The sequence below is a fragment of the Trichomycterus rosablanca genome, chromosome 9 (assembly GCF_030014385.1).
Source record: "Trichomycterus rosablanca isolate fTriRos1 chromosome 9, fTriRos1.hap1, whole genome shotgun sequence".
In the NCBI taxonomy this organism is placed as follows: domain Eukaryota; kingdom Metazoa; phylum Chordata; class Actinopteri; order Siluriformes; family Trichomycteridae; genus Trichomycterus; species Trichomycterus rosablanca.
This window is the reverse complement of record NC_085996.1, coordinates 22,096,232-22,120,646: the sequence shown is the minus strand read 5'-3', so window position 1 is coordinate 22,120,646 and position 24,415 is coordinate 22,096,232. Positions and strand designations below refer to the sequence as shown.

At 40.5% G+C, this 24,415-nt stretch overlaps 1 protein-coding gene across 6 annotated transcripts in view; it reads right to left on the bottom strand.

Moving 5' to 3' along the window:
- Positions 1–24,415, bottom strand: part of slain2 (SLAIN motif family, member 2) — a 36,640-nt gene that overhangs the window by 7,099 nt on the left and 5,126 nt on the right. For 3 of the 6 annotated variants that reach the window (XM_063002069.1, XM_063002071.1, XM_063002073.1), the window contains exons 2-5: positions 18,305–18,447; positions 2,837–3,007; positions 2,530–2,703; positions 1,297–1,632 (exon numbers count right to left, since the gene is read on the bottom strand). In XM_063002069.1, the coding sequence (XP_062858139.1) occupies positions 1,297–1,632; positions 2,530–2,703; positions 2,837–3,007; positions 18,305–18,447 (824 nt within the window). The remainder of the gene's footprint in view (positions 1–1,296; positions 1,633–2,529; positions 2,704–2,836; positions 3,008–18,304; positions 18,448–24,415) is intronic. The other 3 variants (XM_063002070.1, XM_063002072.1, XM_063002075.1) reach the window with 1 other exon arrangement.

Below are 24,415 nucleotides of genomic sequence, written 5' to 3'. Positions count from 1 at the left end.
TTATGGATAAGTTTATTTGAAAAAGTTATTTAAGCTACTACTGTTTTTCTCATTGTCAGCAGCTATATTATGGGTGTGTTCGAAAACCTAAGGAGCTGCCTTGCTGTCTTACTGTCTACATAAGCGGCTGCCTCAGTAGAGAGGATTCTAATAAGTCATCAACTTATAAGTCAGGTTATTCGAACGCGCTACTTACACAGCGATTCCATCGGGTTTAGCATTTAGCATCTTGCCATTAAAACCAATGAACTGAGGTAGCACAGCGCTAACGCTAACGTCAATATAACATTTCCCTTCATGTACCAATAACGGTTACATTTCCCGACAAGCTCGAACTTGCAAATAAAAACACTCAGTACAAGTTTATACAAGTTAAAAATCAGTAATATTTTATTTACGTTTGATAATAACTCCATTCGTTTCTCCGCCCCGTCAGCCATGTTTATTTTTCTGTAAGAAAAGCACATCCGACCCGCAATGAATGCTGGGATTGCTTTGGTCACCAAGGCAGCGTCGGATGCTTACTCGTTGAGTGAAAATAACACTGAAATATTAAGATGCCTGTTTATTATTTTATTGACAAATAAATAGCAGTTTAGTACATTTATATCTGTGTTAATTATATTTTGTTTTGCAAACTTAGTAATGTTTAAGTCGATCCTGGTGCCTTAAGTCTTTCCCACATAATAAAGTATACGGTTTATTAATTCAACAATGGTATCGGATCGGTATCGGGTATCGGCCGATATGCAAAGTATATGTATCGGATCGGTATCGGAACTGAAAAAGTTGGATCGGTGCATCCCTAGATAAAACCCACATAGACATGGGGAGAACATGCAAACTCCACACAGAAAGGACCAGGAACCCAAGACCTTCTTGCTGTAAAGAGACAGTGCTACCCACCGAGCCCTGCTTAACTGATTAAAATCCCAAAAGCAATCATTAATAGAAATAAAGGATCAGAGGCTGAAGATGAAGTTTAATTTTTTTTTTTTTTTTTTTTAATAAAAAAAAAAAAAAAAGTCAGACAAAAATCTGCTGCTTACATTTGTCATCTGTCGTAAACAGTAACCAGTTTTACCCTGCTGTTCCATCTATTTAATGTCCTGTATGACTGGTCCAAAAACATGATGACCCCCTCCCCCCATAAATGTCCTGTTATTTTTTTTAAATGCTCAAAAAAGGCAACTAAAATAAAAACACCTAACCACCAATCTGACAGCCCTAGTAAGAAGAAAGCACCTGTCACCAAAGTGTTACAAAGTGTACCTCTTTAACCAAGTGACTTCCTACCTTCATTTTTGATGGTGTTCGTTTGAGGCTCTTGGGCATGGCCCTGCAGTGAGAGGCGGGGCTGCTGCAGACGGCTGATTATTGGCTGCGGTGAGGCACGAACAGGTGAGCGTGAGCGAGGAGAGTGTCGAGGTGAGACGCGGGGTGAGACACGAGGGGAGGGGCTGAAGCGGTTAATGGATGGATGGTGGTAGGGCATGTGCAGTGCTGCCTCCTCGTCGTCCTCCAGGCTCTGGGCGTCCAGCTCGTTATCGCTGAGAGCGCCACGCCGTAAAGACTGACACGATGAGCCCGAGCTGCGGCGTGACGCTGTCGCAGCGTAGTCTTGACGCAGGCCTGTAAAGAGCAAAGAGCACAGAGTTAAAAAGGCATTATGCTAACAGAAATACTCTGAGAGAGCTAGGTATGAGCCTGATGAATATAATGTATGGTTTTAATAGACTTAAAGAATGTGTGCTTGAATGGCCTGCCTGCAGTCCGGATCTGTTTTTATTGGAAATGTATGGTGCATCATAACAACGGCGGCTGTCACAGACTGCAGAGCCACATAAAGTCTTGTATCAACAAAACAATTAAGAATGTTTTTGTATGTATGTGTGTATCTTTTTGTATGCATTTTACCCCCTTTTCTCCCAGTTTAGCATAGCCAATCCGCTGCTGGAGACCCTGACAGCGTCCAAGGAGGGTGAATATTCGCCTGACACATTCCCTCCACCAATCCTTTCTTATTCACTCATACTTCTGTGGATTTGCGTGTGAGAGAGCCCCACCCGACCTCTGTGCTCCTCCACTTTCTGTAAGGTGCCTTGGGCAACCAAGGTCTTTACACAGCCAACTGTGCCTGCTAGAAGGTGCCCAGCTGACTGGTAGCAGAGCCGAGATTCAAACCTGGGAGCTCAGAATCTCTGTGCTGATGTGCTAGGGGATCATCCCGCCACCTGGACGCCCCATGACTTTTTTGAGTCATGAAAAAATTCTAATTAATGCTGTTAAATGCTGTTTAATGTTGCATTTAAATCAGAAAAAAATATTGTATGATTAAAACATAAGGACCCAGGCATGACAGGTCTTGGAAACAGACTTGGAAAAGCCAGGAACCAGACGGTACACTACTAAACAAAACTAAAAGTTAAAAACACAACATATAAAGTGACATTAAACAAGCCAGAGCAGATAACCTAAATGCATAAATCTTTTAAGCTTAAAGAAGCAATAACAGACAGCTTCACTCACTCTCCTCCTGCATCCGTGCAAGAATCTGCACATCGGTCACGTCATTGAGCTTGTAGGTGGTGGAAGAACCCACCGAGTCCTCGTCCATTTCCGATGTGCTCAGTTCACTGTCCACTGAGGACTGAGGACTTATCGCTGGAGGGTTTCTGTCTGCTGAGCCACGCTGATGACCTGCTAATTCAGACATAAGTTATGTAAACGAAACCTCTTTTCATTTCATTGCACTAATATCATTACCTGTGATGAAGCAACACAATCAAATGAGCATGTGTTGAGTGGTTTACATGGGGTTAGAATGAGCAGGTACCTGTGCTGCTAGGCAGTACTAGCTGCTTGACGATAGGCACTCTGGAGGGAGTGGAGGAAGGGGAGTTGAAACCACTGCTGTATGGGCTGTTGGCTGCATTTGGACTGCAAGAGCTCCCATAGCCTATCTGAGGGCTGTAGGTACTGCCATACAAACTCCGCCTCTTATTCGCTATAGAAAAAAAAGGAACAAAAGAAGAAAACTCAAACTCCATTAATCAGTTTAAAACAAACATTTCTCAACACAAGATAATGATTACAGCAATAATAGATAATATATTATAATAATAAACACTATATATATACAGTATATAAATTGTTGTGAAGATAAATATAAAAATGCCATTATGAACACAAACCACAGCTTTAACAATTAACTTGCATATTTAAGCAATATAATTTTCCACAATCAAATATTGGACAAATATGTACACATACGAGGCATCTTTAAAAAGTTTCCGCACTTTTATATTTAGGTTGGAAACGGTGAGGGTGGGAGGAGTAGTAATTGGTTGTGTCTGAGAGAGCTTATAGAGAGCTTTTTGAACCGCTCAAAGAGGCTTTAAGGGGAAGAAGATTTTCATGTGATAATGATGTGAAAGCAGCGGTGCATCAGTGGCTACGCGCTCAATCAAAAACATTTTTTGCTGATGGCATTAAAAAGTTGGTATGACGGCCGCTCAGGTGGCGCAGCGGTAAAAACACACACTGGAACCAGAGCTGGGATCTCGAATACATCGTATCGAGTGTCAGCTCTGCCTGCTGGCTAGGCTGAGCGACCACATGAACATCGATTGGCCTGTTGTTCAGATATGGGTGGGATTAAGCCAGATAGGGTCTCTCTCTCTCTCATAACTAATGCAGTTACGACCTCTGCTGGCTGACTGATGGCACAGAGATGAGAAAAGAGTGCTCTCAGGGTGTGTCTCTCCGTACACAACGCTGAGCTGCACTGCACTCTTCAAAGTGTAGGTGATAAGATGCATATGGCATGCTGCCCACGTGTCGGAGGGGGCGTGGGTTAGCTTCATTCTCCTCAATCAGAGCAGGGATTGGCATTGGTGGAGAGGAAGCATGCATGATGCAATCGGGCAACTGGATGTGCTAAAAGGGAGAAAATGCATAAATAAAATATATATATTTTTTAAAGTTGGTACAACGCTGGGAAAAAGTTTTGGAAAGTTTTAAAGAACCCTCGTATTTTGTGCACTAATAGAATCTTAAATTAAAAAAAAATGGCATGTGTAACATTAAAATGGGCAATTTTAAGTATGAGAAGTGCACTATCTGCAAATGTCTATATAAGCATATGGCAAGAGGTAAAACCCACACAAAAAGCCTTTTCTTAGCTTCTACCGAGTCAATAATACATTCCATTTACTCCATATGGGCACAATAGCACTCACACACTAGCGTCTGTCACAATGTAGCTATTCACTAAACACTAGCACATTATGATGGTGCAGTTATTTATGCTGCAGTAATGATGTCACCATGAGAAACTGCTACTGGCTGTACTGAGGCTGCTTGGTGAAGGAACGCAAGAAATGGAGCAAAAGGTGGAGAAATCTGACCTATCCATGACTTATGTTATGTACAAGAAGGCCACGCACATACTGCCCCCAGGAGCTCTGGGTATAATGGAATAATCACCCTGTGGACCCACTCTCACATGATCATCCACTTTCTCTGTCTTCTACATACTCACAGCTGGACTTTCAAGAGGCTATTAGAGTCCATTTCCCCTGACCCTCATGCTCTCCTTCCTGCTACCTACACACTCCTCCTTCTTCCTGTTTTCCTGCTCACTGTCTACTCATCACTTTTCCCTTCTGCATGAACAACTGTCTCTCTCAAACAAAAAAACAGACGAATGTCACAAACATGCCTGAGCCTGTGCATGTAAGCAAACTGCCATGAGCGCTACTGTATGCAATGCTCTGCTGAATAGCAGGAATGGTCCATACAATAGAGCACACAATGGAGGACCTAGGATTAGATGCAAATGTTCCAGTTATCAGAGTCTGATGAAATCACAATGTCAGCACAGAGATCAGAACAGAAGGTTTCATTCTCAGGGTTTATTTGTGTTCCAGACATGTAAATGAATGCCAGTGGCAGTTGAATATATAGAAAATATTTACAGTGCCAATAAAGAAAAGAAATCTGTCATTTGGAAAATGCGCTTAATTTTATAGACCTTTTTTTTTCAAAAAATGACAGATTTGAAAGATTTTTATAGAGAAGTGTCACATTTCACGGCAGTCATTAAATAACACTCATTAATTGAATAATAGAATAAATTGAAGCTACAATACACAGCACAGCATATCTAAATAGTTGAATGTAAACCTAAAACATTTAGTGTGCGAGGCTCCATCTCAAATACGAAAATTATTAGGGATGTCCTGATCACGTTTTTTTGTTCCCGATCCTTAATTTTGATCCCGATCCGATACCGATTCTCAAACCGATACTTGTATTTTCTAGATATTGTCTAGATAAGAACTAGATAATACTGTTCACACAGTGCACACTTCAACTACATTACAGTTATTCAAATTAATCCAATGTATATGTTTAACAACTGAATAGCTCTGCAGTGCTGTAGGAAAAAAATTGCCTGCATCCAAGCTATTGCTTAATGTTCTTTTACAAAATAAAAGTAAACAAACCTAGTGCAGCATTGTAGTAAAAAGGAAGTGAAATAATTACAGTTTCACTTTGAACTTTATATTCAAAGAACATAATTCTGTTTAATGCAGTGATACACTCAAAATGAACAAAAATCTCCACTCACAAGTGGTGTAGCAGCTTAACTTGAATATAAAAAAACAAATAAGTTACTTAACAGCATTACAGTAAAACCTGAATACCAAAATAAAATGGAAAGTCACTCTTTTGTTATGAAGGAAAGCCCGTTCTTAAAGTGCTTGTATTGTGACAATGGTTTGATGGACGGGTCTACACAAAGTGAGTGTGTTTTGACCCTTTGGGGCTTCAATAGTGCATAGGATAGCGTGCTCGGCTCTGGCTGTCCGCTATTCGGAACAGAATAAGTTAATAAAGTGTTTTGCTCCCGACAATTTGTGAATATACCGTGTATTTATTTCTTTATTAAGCAAGTGCATCACTACCACGCTCGGTTACATAACTAAGCCAATCAGAGTGCTTGATAGTGAGATGTCGTTCAGTCTTGTAACACGTAAACTCGTAAAAGCTGTATGTTATGGTCCTGAAGTTTTCATACTCGGATTAAAAGTTATTGTTTAGTAAACCGGAGTGATCCTCGACTCACACACCATATAAATAGTAAAATTCTACAGTAATGAACGCAGCTCTGCTCCTACCGCCTCGTGAAACGCTCACATTACAGACATTACACCGCTGTTGGACTCGTTTCACTTTCCAATTTAAAGTATTTCCACACAGCGGACATGCTGACATAAAACAAAAGATCGTGTTATGATCGGCTTTAATGCCGATTTCCGATCAGTTAAAAATGCCTTGATCGGCCCCGATCCCGATCTGTGAGATCGGATCGGGACATCCCTAAAAATTATTATCTGTGTTTTGACACACCACCCTTTGCATCCACAGAATCGTGTTTTTAGCTGCTTTAGACTTCAACATCTTGGACATTTTGACTAACCGATTGCTAACTGAATTGCCATAGGATTGCTAGGACCGCCGCATAGTGCAAAATAACCAGTAAAAGTGAGGCACTTGAATGCTACACGAATGAAAATGGTAAATTGCTTTACGGCCATTAATTAGGTAGGCCTTACATATAACATTTATAACAAGTATTGAGGAAAAAAAGCAACAGATCTAGAAATTAAAAAAGGCGTTCAATCCCCTAATGCAATATTTCATAAAGCCATATTTTGCTTTTTATTACAGGATGTTTGTGTGTTTATTTTAAAAACTTAAATAATAAATTAAAATAATAAATGATTGATACATGATTAAATAATACATAATTAAATAATAAATACATGAGCAAAATGTCGAAAAGGATACAGTTTCAACAATCAGATAATGCGTTCATCTGATTCAATGTTTCATCTAGTATGCCAAATTGTAGTGTTGTAGTGCAACTGTAGTGCAAACTGTTTGCCTGGCACATTGATTTGAGAGCAAATACAATAACAGTATTTCAAACTCAGGGCTGCACCTTACTGGTTGAATCCTTACCTGGATGTAATAAACTATGCTAGTTATGTAGACTAATCAAGGTGTTTTAAGTTTGTGTAAACTTAGTATAATATGGCAGATAAACATGCTAAAGTGATAATTTGTTCAATTCAACAAAAGTAGATTCATATGGATTTATTCAACAGAACAACTGGGCTGTGTAAGTGTTTGTCAAACCTTGAATGTGCCATCCTGAGACAAAAAACCCCCAATTCAATCTCATTTAAGGGTGATGCTGACAAAACGGAATCAAACAAGCAATTTCAAGGTACAGTAGTACCTCGGCACTCAACCTTAATTCGTTCCAGGAGGCTTGTCAAGTATAGAGCAGGTCGAGTGCCGAGCAGATTTCTTACATAAGGAATAATGCAGGGTTTTTTTTTTAGGCAACCCACATTTTGTCCATGATTTTTACTGCAACCCAGGCAACACAAACGATGCATCAAAACAAAACACAAAACGAACTATACTTAATTAATTAAAATGGTGGCAATCTGGTCCTACTGTGGTTTTCAAGGTGTACTGTAAAGTCTCCACATGGGGGCATTTACATTTACATTTTCTGTATTTAGCAGACGCTCTTATCCAGAGCGACTTACAGAAGTGCTTCCATAGTAAACATTTAATTTCTCTAGTTTAAGTAAACAACAGTCAAAGAACACAAATCTGCTGAAACCTGTTAGAACCAAAGTGGGGTTTTTTTGGAAATGGAAAAAAATTGTTAGTAAATAAGTACAAGTCAGCTTAAGTGCTTAGTAAAAAGGTGGGTTTTTAATCATTTTTTAAAGACAGCAAGAGACTCAGATGTTTGGACAGACGGAGGAAGTTCGTTCCACCATTTGGGTGCTAGAACAGAGAAGAGCTTTGATGCTTGTCTTCCTTTAGTCCTGGGTGGAGGATCAAGTCGAGCGAGACTGGTGGCTCGGCATACGTGGGCAAATTCATTTTGTGTTAATGTGCCTATTAAAATTCCTTTGTTTAGGATGGAAGTGCATCTGAGGGTGGGCGTATTTATCCATATAAGTTTGAGCTTGTGCATCAAATACCAAACAGACCTCGAGTGCACAGCATTTTTTTCTCATAAAAATGGGTCGAGTGCCAAAAATTTGGTGAAACATCAAAAAGTGGTGAAACAGTCCAGTGCTGAGGTGCTACTGTATAAGAGATGTGTTTTTCAAAATTTAAGCCATGGTCAAAGTTATACTACGGTTGCACGTTACAAGATAGCTCAGTGTACTGGTAAACATGGAAAACCCTTCACTGACAGATAATACACTATATGACCATGAAGCTTTTCTTCATGTCTTTATAGACCTTGTTTGTGTACAGGGAAGAGAACCCTCTGTAAACTGTTGCTGCAAAGTTGGAAGCATATAATTTCCTTTATATAACTAATGTATTACACTTTTTTTGAATGAAACACATTAATTCAATAATGAATAAATATTAATTAATTCAACGCGTGCCCCAATACTTTTGTCTATATGGTGTACATCCCCACAACACAACAGTTAGTGTTGTATGACTGATGTATTGCATGGCACAATGAATACTTAATCCTGCTGACACCTGCTTTACTATGTGTAATTATTTTAGGCCAAAACTTAACAGTCGACTTGTGCTGAAACTGAAACCTTTGATACTAAGCTGTTGGCTAATTGCCATATTTCAGTTAGCAAAACTTATTTTGTACATATTTTGTGCTGTAAAAATCCAGCTTTACATTTAAACAGATCATTGTAACACAACAGCTCATGTCATAACCCTAAACTAATGTTGCATGTCCGTGCAATCCTTTAAACGGCAAAGCATTTTGGAACATAACCTCTGACCTTAAGCTGTGTTTTTGTTTAGAAAAGGGAAGCCTCAAGGCAGGCCTGTTCTGATCTAATCAGTAGGAAGGGTTGATAAATGAAGCTGTAACATGGCAGAACAAGCCTGAGGATGTTGATTAAACTACACAACAATCAAACAGGCATTTAACACCAAAGATCAATAAAACTAGAGATGAGAGAGATGCATGAGTATTGATACTGGTATCGGGTATTTGCCCGATACCGCGCTCAATAACTTGTACTCGTACTCGCAAACGAGGCTCCGATACTAAACATCCGATACCGTGTGCCTAGTGCACGTTGCTGCGTTATGCCTAGTTCACACTACACGATTTTTGCCCTGATTTTCGTGGGACAGGGGGATAATATACAGTGTATCACAAAAGTGAGTACACCCCTCACATTTCTGCAAATATTTCATTATATCTTTTCATGGGACAACACTATAGACATGAAACTTGGATATAACTTAGAGTAGTCAGTGTACAACTTGTATAGCAGTGTAGATTTACTGTCTTCTGAAAATAACTCAACACACAGCCATTAATGTCTAAATGGCTGGCAACATAAGTGAGTACACCCCACAGTGAACATGTCCAAATTGTGCCCAAAGTGTCAATATTTTGTGTGACCACCATTATTATCCAGCACTGCCTTAACCCTCCTGGGCATGGAATTCACCAGAGCTGCACAGGTTGCTACTGGAATCCTCTTCCACTCCTCCATGATGACATCACGGAGCTGGTGGATGTTAGACACCTTGAACTCCTCCACCTTCCACTTGAGGATGCGCCACAGGTGCTCAATTGGGTTTAGTCCATCACCTTTACCTTCAGCTTCCTCAGCAAGGCAGTTGTCATTTTGGAGGTTGTGTTTGGGGTCGTTATCCTGTTGGAAAACTGCCATGAGGCCCAGTTTTCGAAGGGAGGGGATCATGCTCTGTTTCAGAATGTCCCAGTACATGTTGGAATTCATGTTTTCCTCAATGAACTGCAGCTCCCCAGTGCCAGCAACACTCATGCAGCCCAAGACCATGATGCTACCACCACTATGCTTGACTGTAGGCAAGATACAGTTGTCTTGGTACTTCTCACCAGGGCGCCGCCACACATGCTGGACACCATCTGAGCCAAACAAGTTTATCTTGGTCTCGTCAGACCACAGGGCATTCCAGTAATCCATGTTCTTGGACTGCTTGTCTTCAGCAAACTGTTTGCGGGCTTTCTTGTGCGTCAGCTTCCTTCTGGGATGACGACCATGCAGACCGAGTTGATGCAGTGTGCGGCGTATGGTCTGAGCACTGACAGGCTGACCTCCCACGTCTTCAACCTCTGCAGCAATGCTGGCAGCACTCATGTGTCTATTTTTTAAAGCCAACCTCTGGATATGACGCCGAACACGTGGACTCAACTTCTTTGGTCGACCCTGGCGAAGCCTGTTCCGAGTGGAACCTGTCCTGGAAAACCACTGTATGACCTTGGCCACCATGCTGTAGCTCAGTTTCAGGGTGTTAGCAATCTTTTTATAGCCCAGGCCATCTTTGTGGAGAGCAACAATTCTATTTCTCACATCCTCACAGAGTTCTTTGCCATGAGGTGCCATGTTGAATATCCAGTGGCCAGTATGAGAGAATTGTACCCAAAACACCAAATTTAACAGCCCTGCTCCCCATTCACACCTGGGACCTTGACACATGACACCAGGGAGGGACAACGACACATTTGGGCACAATTTGGACATGTTCACTGTGGGGTGTACTCACTTATGTTGCCAGCTATTTAGACATTAATGGCTGTGTGTTGAGTTATTTTCAGAAGACAGTAAATCTACACTGCTATACAAGCTGTACACTGACTACTCTAAGTTATATCCAAGTTTCATGTCTATAGTGTTGTCCCATGAAAAGATATAATGAAATATTTGCAGAAATGTGAGGGGTGTACTCACTTTTGTGATACACTGTAGTTTATATCAGAATACACCGGCACACACACGTTTTACAATATTTCTGACCTGATCGTTCTCTACAAAACACCAACATTGCAAAAATATTTATTAACCTCCAACTCACTACAGAACAATCCATGCTATTCGTGTTGCCAAATCCCCTCAGATTCATTTATTTTTCCTCCTTGATTTCATCACGTCAGCGCACAAACACTTTGATCACTCGCTACTTGTTGACGTGCATTTTTGGACGTGGTATCATTAAACCCCTCGTCACTTCTCACGAGTGTTTTTGTTTTAAAAAAAAAAAACGGTATTCTAAATAGGTATCGGCAAGTACAAAAATACATGTACTTGTACTCAGTTGGGAAAAAATGGTATCGATGCATCCCTAAATAAAACAACACAAAAGCTGCATGCATGCACGCATGCACACACAGACACAAATGCTTGTTATATTTAATGTAAAGTAAAATGATGTGTGTTTGCATGTTATCTTTTAAAACAGTAAAACAAGAACTTGGAATTAAACGCTGGGAAAAAACAACCAACAATTTTTTACTTGGCAAAACGCAATAAAAAGAATCTGTGATCTGTTAATTTTCTTGGACTTTTATTAAACTGACAAAGAACAAAGAAAAGACACACTGACCAACTTAATTGTATTTTGTAAATATAAACACAGTAAGAAATCCATGCCTCCAACTACGACTGGGCGGTATATCGCGAATATCGATATATTTGATATTACTTTTTACACAATGTTAAAAATGGCCATATTCGATATATTGACTACTTCTCAACAGCATATTGAGATATTAGTTTTTTAGTCATATCGCCCAGCCCTACCTCCAACACACTCCAAAGATTTAGGGCATATTTACCACTGTAACATCACCTTTCCTAATAATTACACTTTTTAATCATTTGGAAACTGAGGACACTAACTGACATTTTGCAAGTGTCCGTTCTCGACAACACGAGACTTCAGCTGCTTAAAAGTCCATGGTCACTACTGAATGATTCTCTTCTTCATGATGCACCATACATTTTGAATAGACAGCATATTTAAGCTGCAGGCAGGTCAGTCAAACAGACACACATTGGACATTGGGTCTATGAAGCTATGCTGCTGTAGCGCATGCACAATAAGGCCTGGTGTTGTCTTGCTAATAACCATAAACTTCCTGTGAAAAGACGTTGCCTGGAGAGCAGCATACATCTCTAAAATCTAAAATCCCAACCTACACCCCTGAGTCAGTGGTACCTTCACACATGCAAAGTCATCCATGCTGTGGACACTGATGCACCGCTATACCATGACAGATTTTTTTTTGCTTTTGCACCTTTCGTTGATGACAGTCTGGAGTTCCCAAGTTCCCTTAAAAGAAAATGGAGCTAACCTTGAAAAACTACTAAAGGTGCAGGTCACCACCCCATGAACTGAAATAGAAATGTATAAAGTTGTTTCCTTTTTGGCTACTGCTGAGAGAACATTTATCAAAATATGATAAATTATTAAACATTAACAATCATATTTAAACAGAAAACAACATATGGAAAACTAATGGAGTGAGCAAAACAAATGAACAGGAACAGTTTCCTGGCAGGCACAGGCTAATAAAACTGAAGAACGTACTAGTGGATAAGAGGCCTTGCCTTCCCTAACTACTGTCTATTACGACATACAAAGTACCAATATGCCAGCTGTTACTCTGATGTAGCTGAAGACACGAGTATTTTGGATTATATAATAAAAAAGCTAACAGCTCCTGCAAAGAGCACACAGAGCCTTAAGCAGCAACAGAGAACTACACAAACAAGGCTGAAGGCAGGTCACAGAAGTACAGGATCGAGAATGAAGCTAGCACATGGAGCTGTGCACTAAACAGTCTTTAAAGAGTTTGATGTAGGGCTCGGTGGGTAGCACTGTCACCTCACAGCAAGAAGGTTCTAGGTTCGATTCCCAACTGGAGCGGCCAGAGTCCTTTCTGTGTGGAGTTTGCATGTTCTCCCTGTGTCTGCGTGGGTTTCCTCCGGGAGCTCCGGTTTCCTCCCACAGTCCAAAGACATGCAAGTTGGGTGAATGGGAGATACAAAATTGTCCATGACTGTGTTTGACATGTAAGAACTGATGAATCATGTGTAACCAGTAATTACCTGTCCTGTTATGAATGTAATTAAAGTGTGTAAAACATGATGTTAAAATCCTAATAAATAAATAAAATAAATGTAAGGCTGCAACTACATATTGCCTGGCCTCACACTTACTCTTTAGACTGAATGGACAACAAACTCCAACAAACATACTACAAAATCTCTTTTTAGAAGAGTAGAGGCTGTTATAGTAGTAAAGTGGATCGAGGGGGTTGAGAAGCTCCATATTAAGGCTCCTGGTTTTAAAATAGCCTGTCCAACAAGCTCATAGTTGGGTGCCCACATACTTTTGTCCATACAGCAAGTGTGTAAAAATCCGTCATGCAGTGTTGTCCTGCTTGAATGGCCCATGCACCTCTCTGGCACATCCCCATGTGTACACTTACAGACAGACAGACAGACAGACACACATGGCAGGACATAAAATAGCAGGGGATATTTTGGGGATAACATTTTTGTCAGTATTCAGATGTAAAAACACTTCTGCTATGGTTACTATGGTATGTAAATCAGGGTTTCTTCATTTTAAGCTTTAAGCTGTTCGAGTTTTAAGCTGTTCCTACTCTTGACACACCCATTTTTGCTAGCAAATTAAATATCAAGGCCTGTAAGAGCTGAAACATGTGTTTTATACCCAACAATACATACAGCTTGTAAATCCAGATGATAAGATGATTTATAAAATATGACAATACAAATTGTATATTGATTTAGATTTTGCTATATTGTCCGTCCTATGTTAGATCATGAAAGTTTTGCTTTTAACAATGAAGTAGGTACATCTTAATTTAACTGAGCATAACTCACAGAACAGACATGTCAGAATCAGATATTATTTGTCATAACTCTGAATAGTTCGTAATCAAAAAGTGCATCAGCTCTGTCCTGTAATGGTTGTTCAGTTGTTTGTTTTAATCTTACAGACGACATACAGCATGAGGGATGATCCTGGCGATATGACCCAGCCCGTTCCACTACTCATTTCCTCTCTCCATCTTAATCTGATCTCTAGTGAGTTATGTACCCATAACACCAGGCTATTGTTTACATTTCATACTGAAGTGTAAAGACAAGGGATTGGTTACCATGGACAGGCAAACACAGACACACAACATCCTCCCTGTACTTTTTTCAGATTAGAGTGAAAGCCAGTTTGTGGCTCAGCAGCGTTTAAAAATGCTCAGCACAATTAGTTCAGTAAAGATCAGAGCATCTGCTTCAGCTGTTCTTTTATTAAGCTCTAGAAATATGTTTACACAAAAAAGCCCCATCTCATTCGTCCCGTTGTCTGATCAGTGTCTAAATTACAAAGCTTAAATAATTTTTGTGAATTACACTTTTGGGACAAATCCACCAGTTTTGTTATAGTATTGGATGTATAAGAAGTATGCACACATACATATGTTTGCATTTTTTTTCCCTTTGTTTCTTAATTTTTTCCCCCAATTTTCTCCCCTAATCTAGTCGTATCAAATTACCCTGGTTGCGTTACACTTCACCTCTACCGATACACTCTGATCAGCATTATTCCCCAACTCAGCCAGCAGTACTGTGACAGTATATTATCTAAGCAACTGAGGGTTAAGGGCCTTGCTCATGGGTCCAACAGTGGCAACCTGGCAGTGGTGGGGTTTGAACCAGTGACCTTTTGATGACTAGTCCAGTATCTTAACCACTAGGCTACAACTGCCCTGCTGAACCCTGGTCTGGCTCATCCCATCCATGAACAACCAATTATTGTTCATGTAGCCGCCCAGCCCAGCCGGGTGGCAGAGCTGAGATTCGATGTATTTGAAATCCCAGCTCTGATGTGCTCATGTGTTTTACTGCTGCGCCACCTGAGCAGCCATGTTTGCAAAATGAATGTAATTACACAAGGAAAAGACAAGGATCCAATGTTTAAATCCCCAACTGTTCTATTGGCCAGTATACATACAGACATGATTGTCTATGTTCAGTTGGGAGGGGGGTTGGGGCGCTTGGGGGAGTCGACTTGCGTCCAGTGATCCCGGGAAAGCCAGACTCACAGCATTCTTGACCAGGACCAGGATAAAAAGCTACATTAATCACACAGCTTAAATATTTTCAAGCATTTTTTAATATTCCAGAAATTTCAACTGTCACAGGATCAGAGGAGTCAAAAATAGATCACAGTGGCATTTTTGTAAAAATGTAATTTTATAATGGAATTTACTGTAATAAATGTATATCCTGGATCCCCGCTACCGTTTTATTTTAAGCTGATCGAAACATAATGTGAAATTTGTCACCTGTGTGTCAGATTATTAAAAACAAAACCCTTTCCTAAGAACCATTCATGAAGCTGGTGTGCCATAAGACCAAGTTTAGTTGGAGTTCTGTATAACACAAATTTGTCTACTCTTCCATGCTACCTTATGTCTAGTTTTTAGATTATCGAGTCATTGTTTGGTAAACTACATATACTGTATATATATATATATAAAAAAAAAAAAAAAAAAAAAAAAAAAAAATATATATATATATATATATATAAATTTGTGTTATACAGAACTGTTTAAAATATATATATATATATATATAATATTCCTACATTCCTACAATTCGGTGTTTTGTATGTCCCCAGTACTGATCATTGTATTTATTAAGTATTTTAAACAATACAATTTCTAAACATCTTACTGAAATAATTAACACTTTTAAATACTAAACACAATGTTTTCTACCCCCCCTCCAAAATTACTGTATACATTTTACACTGCTTTAACTCTTAGAAAGCAGAGGTTTTTTCATGTCCCCAGTGCTGTACATTCTGATTTAGTGATGGATATATGAGGTTTAATCAATCTTTCAATACTGTTTAAAAGCTTTGCTTAAGTCCTCTAAACTTTGGATTTTTTTTCTTTATGAGTTTCATTTTATTGCTGATTATAAGGGTTTTTCACACGTCCCTCAAGTTGCTGTCCACCCTGTTATTTCTTACTACTGTCTTTTAAAAATGAAGAACTGTTTTACATACTGACATCATTTCCTGGAGCTCACATGATCTTTTTGGAGGGAAAACAACTGTGGAAGATAAATGGCTAACTCCTCATTTTAATGTTGTTTTTTTTCACATTTTATCCTAAAAGTCTTATATGGTCAACCATAACATGTCCACCCTGTTATGGGATATATGAGAAAAAGCAATACGATTTGATAATTTTAAAAATAATCATACTAAAAAGCGAAGAATTCTTTGTCTGATTTTACTTTTATGCTAGCATGGTTTCCAGATATCACTTGCCAGATAATGGCTAATTTTATGTCAGAAAGTCCACCCTGTTACAGCCTAATACTTAATAATACGTGGATGTCACAGTGTATATGAGGTGCATGTGTAATTTAGCTTGACCAATATTAGTTTGAAATAGCATAACATGTCCTATTTATAATAAAACATGAAAAACGAATTATTATATATATAACTATAACCCAGGAACTTGTTGAACATATGTCAGAAAAGATTTGCCTTAATATTTGAACAATAAGGCAACAAACTGCCTGTGTAAAGCACTCTGCTATTTGACTAAGACAATACAAGTACCGAATCCTAAAGCCCATCCAACACCTCATGTACCAAAATGGTATGGCAACTGTATCCCAGTGCCTAACCTCAGGAATGTTGCCACTGTTACATGGAAGTAAGATGTTTAACCAGCACATATAGGTGTAATTTTTGACTCCGTTTTGTGTGCCAAGTTTGATGCTATTATTCAGGCGAAATCTTTGACTGCACAATATTTAGTGTAAAATGATTACATACAATTTAATATTTAAGCTAAGCTAACCTAAAGACATTTTTAGTAAAAAGAGTTGAAAAAGGTACAGGAAACAATGAGACAGATCAAAATTGAAGGAACTTGAAGCCCACACACTGACTATCAATTAAAAGAGCTCTTCTGAACACCATGGAGACCCTTCAGGGACACGGTATGACTCAAGCAACCCGCAGGTAAGTTTGGCTTTTGTACAAAGCCAGTGCAGGAGAGATGACATATGGCTTAAAAATGATGAAACAATGACTGCTGATAGGATCTTTAAGCTAAGATCATCCAGCTGGCAAGTTTTACTTAGCTGGAAAGAAATCCAGTGTAACATCACCCTCATTATTAAACCAATAAGAGGCCTGGTAAAGTGCTTTATCATCAAATAAAACATTTTACTGTTCATCACATGATACAACCCTATTACCTTCAACATACAACAGGGCGGAACAGTGGCTTAGTGGGTAGCACTGTCACCTTACAGCAAGCAGGCCCTGGGTTTTCTCCCACAGTCCAAAGACATGCAAGTTAGGTGAACTGGAGATACAAAATTACTTGTGACGGTGATATTAAACCTGAACATTGAACTGATGAATGTGTAAAAACCATGATGTTAAAATCCTAATGAACAATCAATATACCCACAATGCAAATACTGTACAAAAGTGTTGAAAATAGCGAAGGTTCCCCCCTCAAAACTAAAAATAAATTAAGTGCCTATGAAATAAATTAAACTGTAATCAATTTAAAAGGCTGTAAACACATAATAAACAGCTCTGGCAAACTAAACAATGTGGTCAAGTTGTTACTGTAGACATTTATTTATTAGGATTTTAACGTCATGTTTTACACACTTTGGTTACATTCATGACAGGAACGGTAATTACTGGCTTCACAAGATTCATCAGTTCTAGTTCAATGTCAAACACAGTCAGTGACAATTTGGTGTCTCTAATTCACCTCACTTGCATGTCTTTGGACTGTGGGAGGAAACCGGAGCTCCCGGAGGAAGCCCACGCAGACAAGAGGAGAACATGCAAACTTCACACAGAATGGACCATGACCGTTACACCTGGGAATCAAACCCAGGACCTTCTTGCTGTGAGGCGACAGTGCTAGTTACAGTAGACAAACAGCACTGTTCTATAACGTTGCCCAAATGATGAGCCATATGAGCATACCTGTATAAAAACGGCACTGACGCCACCCAGTACAAACCCTACTGATATAAACCATCTCATGACTCAGCTTTTCCAATAATTAGTGTAAGGACACACACAGTCAGAAATGCAGGGCTTTAAGACAAGCACAGGGTACAGTGAGCTACCAGCCCACATGCTGAACACAGAAACAATTTCGGGGCAGTCAGACTGTGTTGAGTCAGATGGAATGTAAAAACGACCCAAAAAAAAAAAAAAAACGAGTTAAAGATGATGAGCAAATGGAGGAAGGAAAATTTTACTCAGTAGTGAACTGTGATGCAAAGGAATCTCTGTGAAGATGTGCAATAGATGTAACATTTGTGCATGTTTACGTTATGTGTAGTACCTGACATAGTAAGGTCGAGTCTGTGGAGGAGGGAGCGTTTGGCTGACTCCATGTCAGGGCTAGGGTTGTCCAGGGCTTGCCTGCACCACACAATGGGGCTGAGAGCTTTCTGAAGAGGGCTGTTCAACTTTGCCTCATACAACCTACGAAAAAACAACAGTCAGAGACATTTCTTAAATAAAAATATAAATAAAAACTTGATAAAATGCAGAGATACAGAAAAACAGATGTTCATTTCATTTTTCATCAGCTGTTAAACTCCAGTCCCAGCCAGGCTGGCTTCACCAGGAGACACTGGACAGGCTGCCAGTACATAGCCAAGCACATCTGTGTAGCCACCCGACTGGCAGAGAGCACTGCTGAGGTTTAAACCCTGAATCTCAGCAGTTGTCAGCTAGCATATGTTACCGCTGTGCCATCCAAGCACCTTTATGTATTTCTTTACTGTCTAAGAGCAGTCTACCAGTCTGGTTTGTGCAGTGCTTTCAAACTAAAACACTGTAGATGACCCAAAAGATCCCGACCCTATTTGAATTTGAGGACCACTGCTTAAAACTCGAACTAATGAACCCAACCAGCCACAGACCACTATTCCTATTTCACCTAATTTTACCCAGCTGTCAGACACACATGCCAGACTGATATAAACAACTTCTTACATACAAATATCCAATAAGGATTATGTGGCTTCTAGAAGTAGTCTGGAACTTGGCATGGAGTTTGGGAGATTTTGACTGTGTCATTTTTAAAGAGGGAGTGAGGGCAGCTATAAAGAGAGTAAGGAGTGGGAGGGCAGTTGGCCCAGATGACATACCAGTGGAAAAGAAGTGTAATGGTTCCAGTTTTTAGGAATAAGGATAATGAGCAGGACTGCAGCAGTTACAGAGCCATAAAGTTGATCAGTTGATCATGAAGAGTTGGACTGTGTGTTTGTTTGTTTGTTTATTAGGATTTTAACCTCATGTTTTATACTTTGGTTACATTTCACCTTCTTTGCATGTCTTTGGACTGTGGGAGGAAACCGGAGCACCTGGAAAAAACCCACGCGGACACGGGGAGAACATGCAAACTCCACACAGAAAGGACCCGGACCGCTCCACCTGGGGATCAAACCCAGGACCCTCTTGCTGTGAGACGACAGTGCTACCCACTTAGCCACCGTGCCGCCCCACATCGTGTGTTTGTAGATCTAGAAAAAGCTTATGATAGCTTTAGGGACAGAAATAGCTCAGTGGTTGATTTACTGGACTAGTAATTAGAAGGTTGCCAGTTCAAGCCCCACCACTGTTCAGCAGTTCAACCCCAAGTTGCCACTGATGAGCCCCTGAGCGAGGCCCTTAACCCTCAATTGCTCAAACTGTATTCAGTCATAATTGTAAGTTGCTTTGGATAAAAGTGCCAGCTAAATGCCACAAATGTAAATGTAAATAATAGGGTGCTGAAAGAGGAGCTGTCGTGTTGTGCAAGGAAACTGGGAGTGTTAGTGAAGTATGTGAGGGTGGTGTGAGATGTATGAGGACAGTGTGACAACGGTAAGTTGTGCAGCAGAAATGACAAAGAGTTTAAAGTGGAAGAGGGATTACATCAAGTGTCATGGATGTTTGCAATAGTCATGGACAGGATGATGGACAAGGTTAAGCAGGAGTCTCAATGGACTATGATGTATATGGATGACATTGTGATTTTAAGCAAGAATAGGGTACAGATAGAGCAGATGAAGAGATAGAGTTATGCATTGAGGAGAAGGAGAATAGAAGTTAGGAGTAAAAAGGAGTGGGTGTGTGTGTGTGTGTGAATGAAATGAAGGCAATGGAAAAGTTAAATTGCAAGGACTTGAAGTGATGAAAGTGGATGAGTTGGAAATACTTGGGGTCGAGTGTACAAAGTAATAGAGTGTGGTTAAGAGTGATTTGTGATAGCAAACTATCTGCCAGAGTGAAAGGAAAAGTTGTTATATGGCTTGAAGGCTGTGACACCGACAAAAAGACAATACATCGTATCCAATCTCGGCTCTGCCTGCTGGCTGAGGCTGAGCGGCCACATGAACAACGATTGGCCTGTTGTTCAGATAGGGGCGGGACTAAGCCTGATGGGGACTCTCTCTCAGACTGGTGTGATTACGACCTCTGCTGGCTGGTTGGTGGCGCCTGCACGGAGATGGGAAAGGAGTGTGGTAGAGGGCTCTCCGTACACAGCGCTTTACTGCACTGCACTCGTCAAGTGTAGGTGATAAGATGTTCGATTGCTGTGCACGTGTCGGAGGGGGCGTGGAGCAGCCTCGTCCTCCCCAATCAGGAGCAGGGACCAGCATTAGTGAGAGGATGATTGACGGGCAGTAATTGGATGCGCTAAAGTGGGAGAAAAAGGGGGGGGGGGGGGACCCTACATTTAAACGGTATTCAAATGTAAATAAATTATCATTGCTTTTTAATTTGTATAAACGTGTAAAGTGTCATTTACATTTTCAGCATTTAGCAGACACTTTTATCCAAAGCGACTTACAGTTATCCTTAAATACAATTTGACAACAAGACAACGAGAGAGTTGACAGCCTTACCCAGGTGCCCAACAGTGGCAACCGCAACCTTCAGATTACTAGTCCAATACCTTATCAGCTAAGCTACCACTGCCCTCATTTATTTGCAAATTCGGGCTTGTCAGTGACCATTTAACCATGTTCGGTACACGAAGAGAGATATTAGTTGACATGCTAGCGCGTTGTGCCACCTCATCCCACTGATTTGAATGGCATGAGGTTAACTGTGTTAGCTTAGTAAGCAAAAACTGATGTAATTGCTGTTCAAGTAGCGTGTCCGAATAACGTGACTTATAAGTCGATGACTTATTAGAATCCCCTCTATTTAGGCAGCTGCCTATGTAGGCAGTAGACAGCAAGGTAGCTCAATAGGTTTTTGAACAGACCCAAAGTTCGAGAGGAGAGATGGAGATGGTTGGGTCATGTGCAGAGAAGGGGCGCAAGTCGCGCTTGGCACACGAAGCGGGGGGGGGGGGGGGGGGGGGATGCCTAAAAAGGTTGAAAACCCCTGCACTAGGCTATGGCTTGCCTTTTATGTATGGTTCTTTTTTTTTTTTTTTTTTTTTTTTTTTTTATTAATTATTTTCCCCCCCAACTTTTATCCCCATTCTATTCGTGTCCAATTACCCTGATTGCATCCTCTATACTGATTCGACCCTTTTGCCGCTGACTGAGGACGCCACTCAACTGACTTGAGCCCCCTCCGGCACGTAATCAGTACAGCCTGCATTTTTCACCTGCACGAGTCGAGTTCATACACCGAGAGACACTGCGCACGGAGGGTCACACCCCCCTCAATGTTATTCCTCAGTCCTGTGCAGGCGCCGTCAGTCAACCAGCAGTGGCCGCAGTTGTACCCTGAACCTAAGCCCCTGAACAACAGCCAAACGTTGTTCATACTGCCGCCCAACCCAGTCGGAAAGGTAGAGCTGAGTTTCGATACGATGCATCTAGAAACCCAACTCTGGTGCGCTAGCGTACTTTACCGCTGCGCCACCTGAGCGGCTTATGTATGGTTCTTTAAAGAAACTCTAGTGACTCCTGTAAATCCCTTTGACACTCATTACTTACTATATCACACCATGTCTTTGATCAGTCAGTTGCTGCATGAAACAAGCAGATAAGTACACGTCTTGCTAAGTGTGCATGTGGCTAAGGAACAGAGGAATTCACTATTTGGACCATTTGACTTACTATGCCGTTATTATCAACGCTGTTTGGGCTAGTGACTGGTATGGAACTAATAAATGTTTTTAAGGTGCTCAGGTGGCGCAGCGGTAAAACACGCTAGCACACCAGAGCTGACATTTCAAACAACTGGCTGTTGTTCATACTGGGTGGGAGCCAGACAGGACCTCATAAATGACGCAATTACGACCTCTGCTGGCTGATTATTGGTGCCTGCACAGAGACGAGGGATAATGCGTTGATCAGGGTGTGGCTCTCTGTACACAAAGCTGATTTGCATATGAATTTGCCCTGTGAAGGTGAAAAGATGCAGTCGGCTACTGCACACGTGTTGGAGGGGGCGTGTGTCAGTCTCAGCTCTCCTCAACCAGGGTAAAGATCAACATTAGTAGAGAGAAAGTATAATGCAATTGGGTAATTAGATATGCTAAAGTCGGCAGAAAAAGGGGAGAAAATGCATAAACAAAATAATTTAAAAAAAGAAGTGTTTTTAAAGTTTTTCTCGGTTTGTTCTGTCAGCACCACTGTAATCAAATGAACTTAGCTGCTTATACTAGAACTAAACAACAGTGCTAATTCTCACTAGCATGTTTTGAAAGGTGGGAGGAAAAAGAAATACCTGAAAAAAACCCATGTAAACACAATGAGGTTCAAATCCAGATCTTGAGTACTCTAATAGAGTCCTATGTGTTACTATGCGACCCTACTTACTAAACAGAGTACTCAACATAGTAACCTCACTGTTGATGAAGATCTCATAGCTTTTAGCTAATAACAGGGAATTTGGCACAGCATTGCTTGGCTGCTCTGAATGCTTTTTAACGTAGTACAGTAAAGCAACGTCTAGCATCCAGTACACTCTCTGAAGGGCAGAACGGTGGCTAAGTGGGTAGCACTGTCGCCTCACAGCGAAAAGGTCCTGGGTTCAATCCCCAGGTGGGGCGGTCCTTGTCCTTTCTGTGTGAAGTTTGCATGTTCTCACCGTGTCTGTGTGGGTTTCCTGCGGATGCTCCGGTTTCCTCCCACAGTCCAAAGACATGCAAGTGAGGTGAATTGAAGACACTAAATTGTCCAAGACTGTGTTTGATATAACCTTGTGAACTGATGAACGTTGTGTAATGAGTAACTACCGTTCCTGTCATGAATGTAACCAAAGTGTAAAACATGACGTTAAAATCCTAATAAACAAAAAAAACAAACACTCTCTGAACCCTAAATTATGGCGTTTGTAATGTTGATTCCCAGACTCTTACTTCTTAATACAGAAGGAATAAGGAATGCAACGGGTCATTGGAGAGCCCCGACTAAATAACTCATCACTGAAAACGACCAGAGCATCAGTAACTAATCAGGTTTAAATCACATGACAGTGACACTTCCTGCTAAGTGGCTACACAAGAAACCTAACCCTTATTTGTAACCTGACCTGCTTATTTGCAATGCATGTATTTACAAATCAGGCCAATGAAGTACCGCAAAAAAACACAACAGAATTACATAGGATTCTGGTTTATGCAGTGAACTGGATCTAGTGAAACGTTTTTGATAACAGCAGTATTTTTTTATCTGTATAACAGCCGTCTGTCTACTAGTCCTGTGTGGGGGTTATTCAGGATTACAGCATGACTCAGAGTGATACAGAGTGACCGAGAGAGGCACTTAGACTAATCCCAGTAGTCTCAGTGAGAGAGTAAAACAAAGATTTAAAAAAAGAAAGATTTGTATTGGTCACTTACATTTCATTTCTTTTTCATCAACTGGTTCAGCCTGGTCAGGTTCACGTTAACCCCCACCCTCCCAGACATGGTCAATCAAGTCTCTGTTTAATTGTTTGTTTTGATTGTTAATGTCATGTCAGCTGCTATTGCAATTATCATGGCTAAATAAAAGGTTCCATCTTTAAAAAGTAAAAAAAATAAAATAAATAAATTTGCTGGCATTTCTGCTCAAAATTAATACATGGCTTCCTCTTTGCATAATACAGTTACAGTTTCATTTCTTGATGCAGCAGACCAAAGTACTGAGCCAATGTTTGTTTGTTTATCAGGATTTTAACGTCATGTTTTACACTTTGGTTACCCTTTTTTTTACAGGAACGGTAGTTCCACAAGGTAGTTCCTCAATACACAAGGTTCATCAGCTCACAAGGTTATATCAAATACACTCATGGACAATTTAGTGTCTCCAATTCACCTGTGGGAGGAAAGCGGAGCACCCGGAGGAAACCCACGCAGACACGGGGAGAACATGCAAACTCCACACAGAAAGGACCCGGACCGCCCCACCTGGGGATCGAACCCAGGACCTTCTTGCTGTGAGGCGACAGTGCTACCACTTAGCCACCGTGCCACCCAGCTAATAGTAGAACCTTCCAAAACATGGTTGTA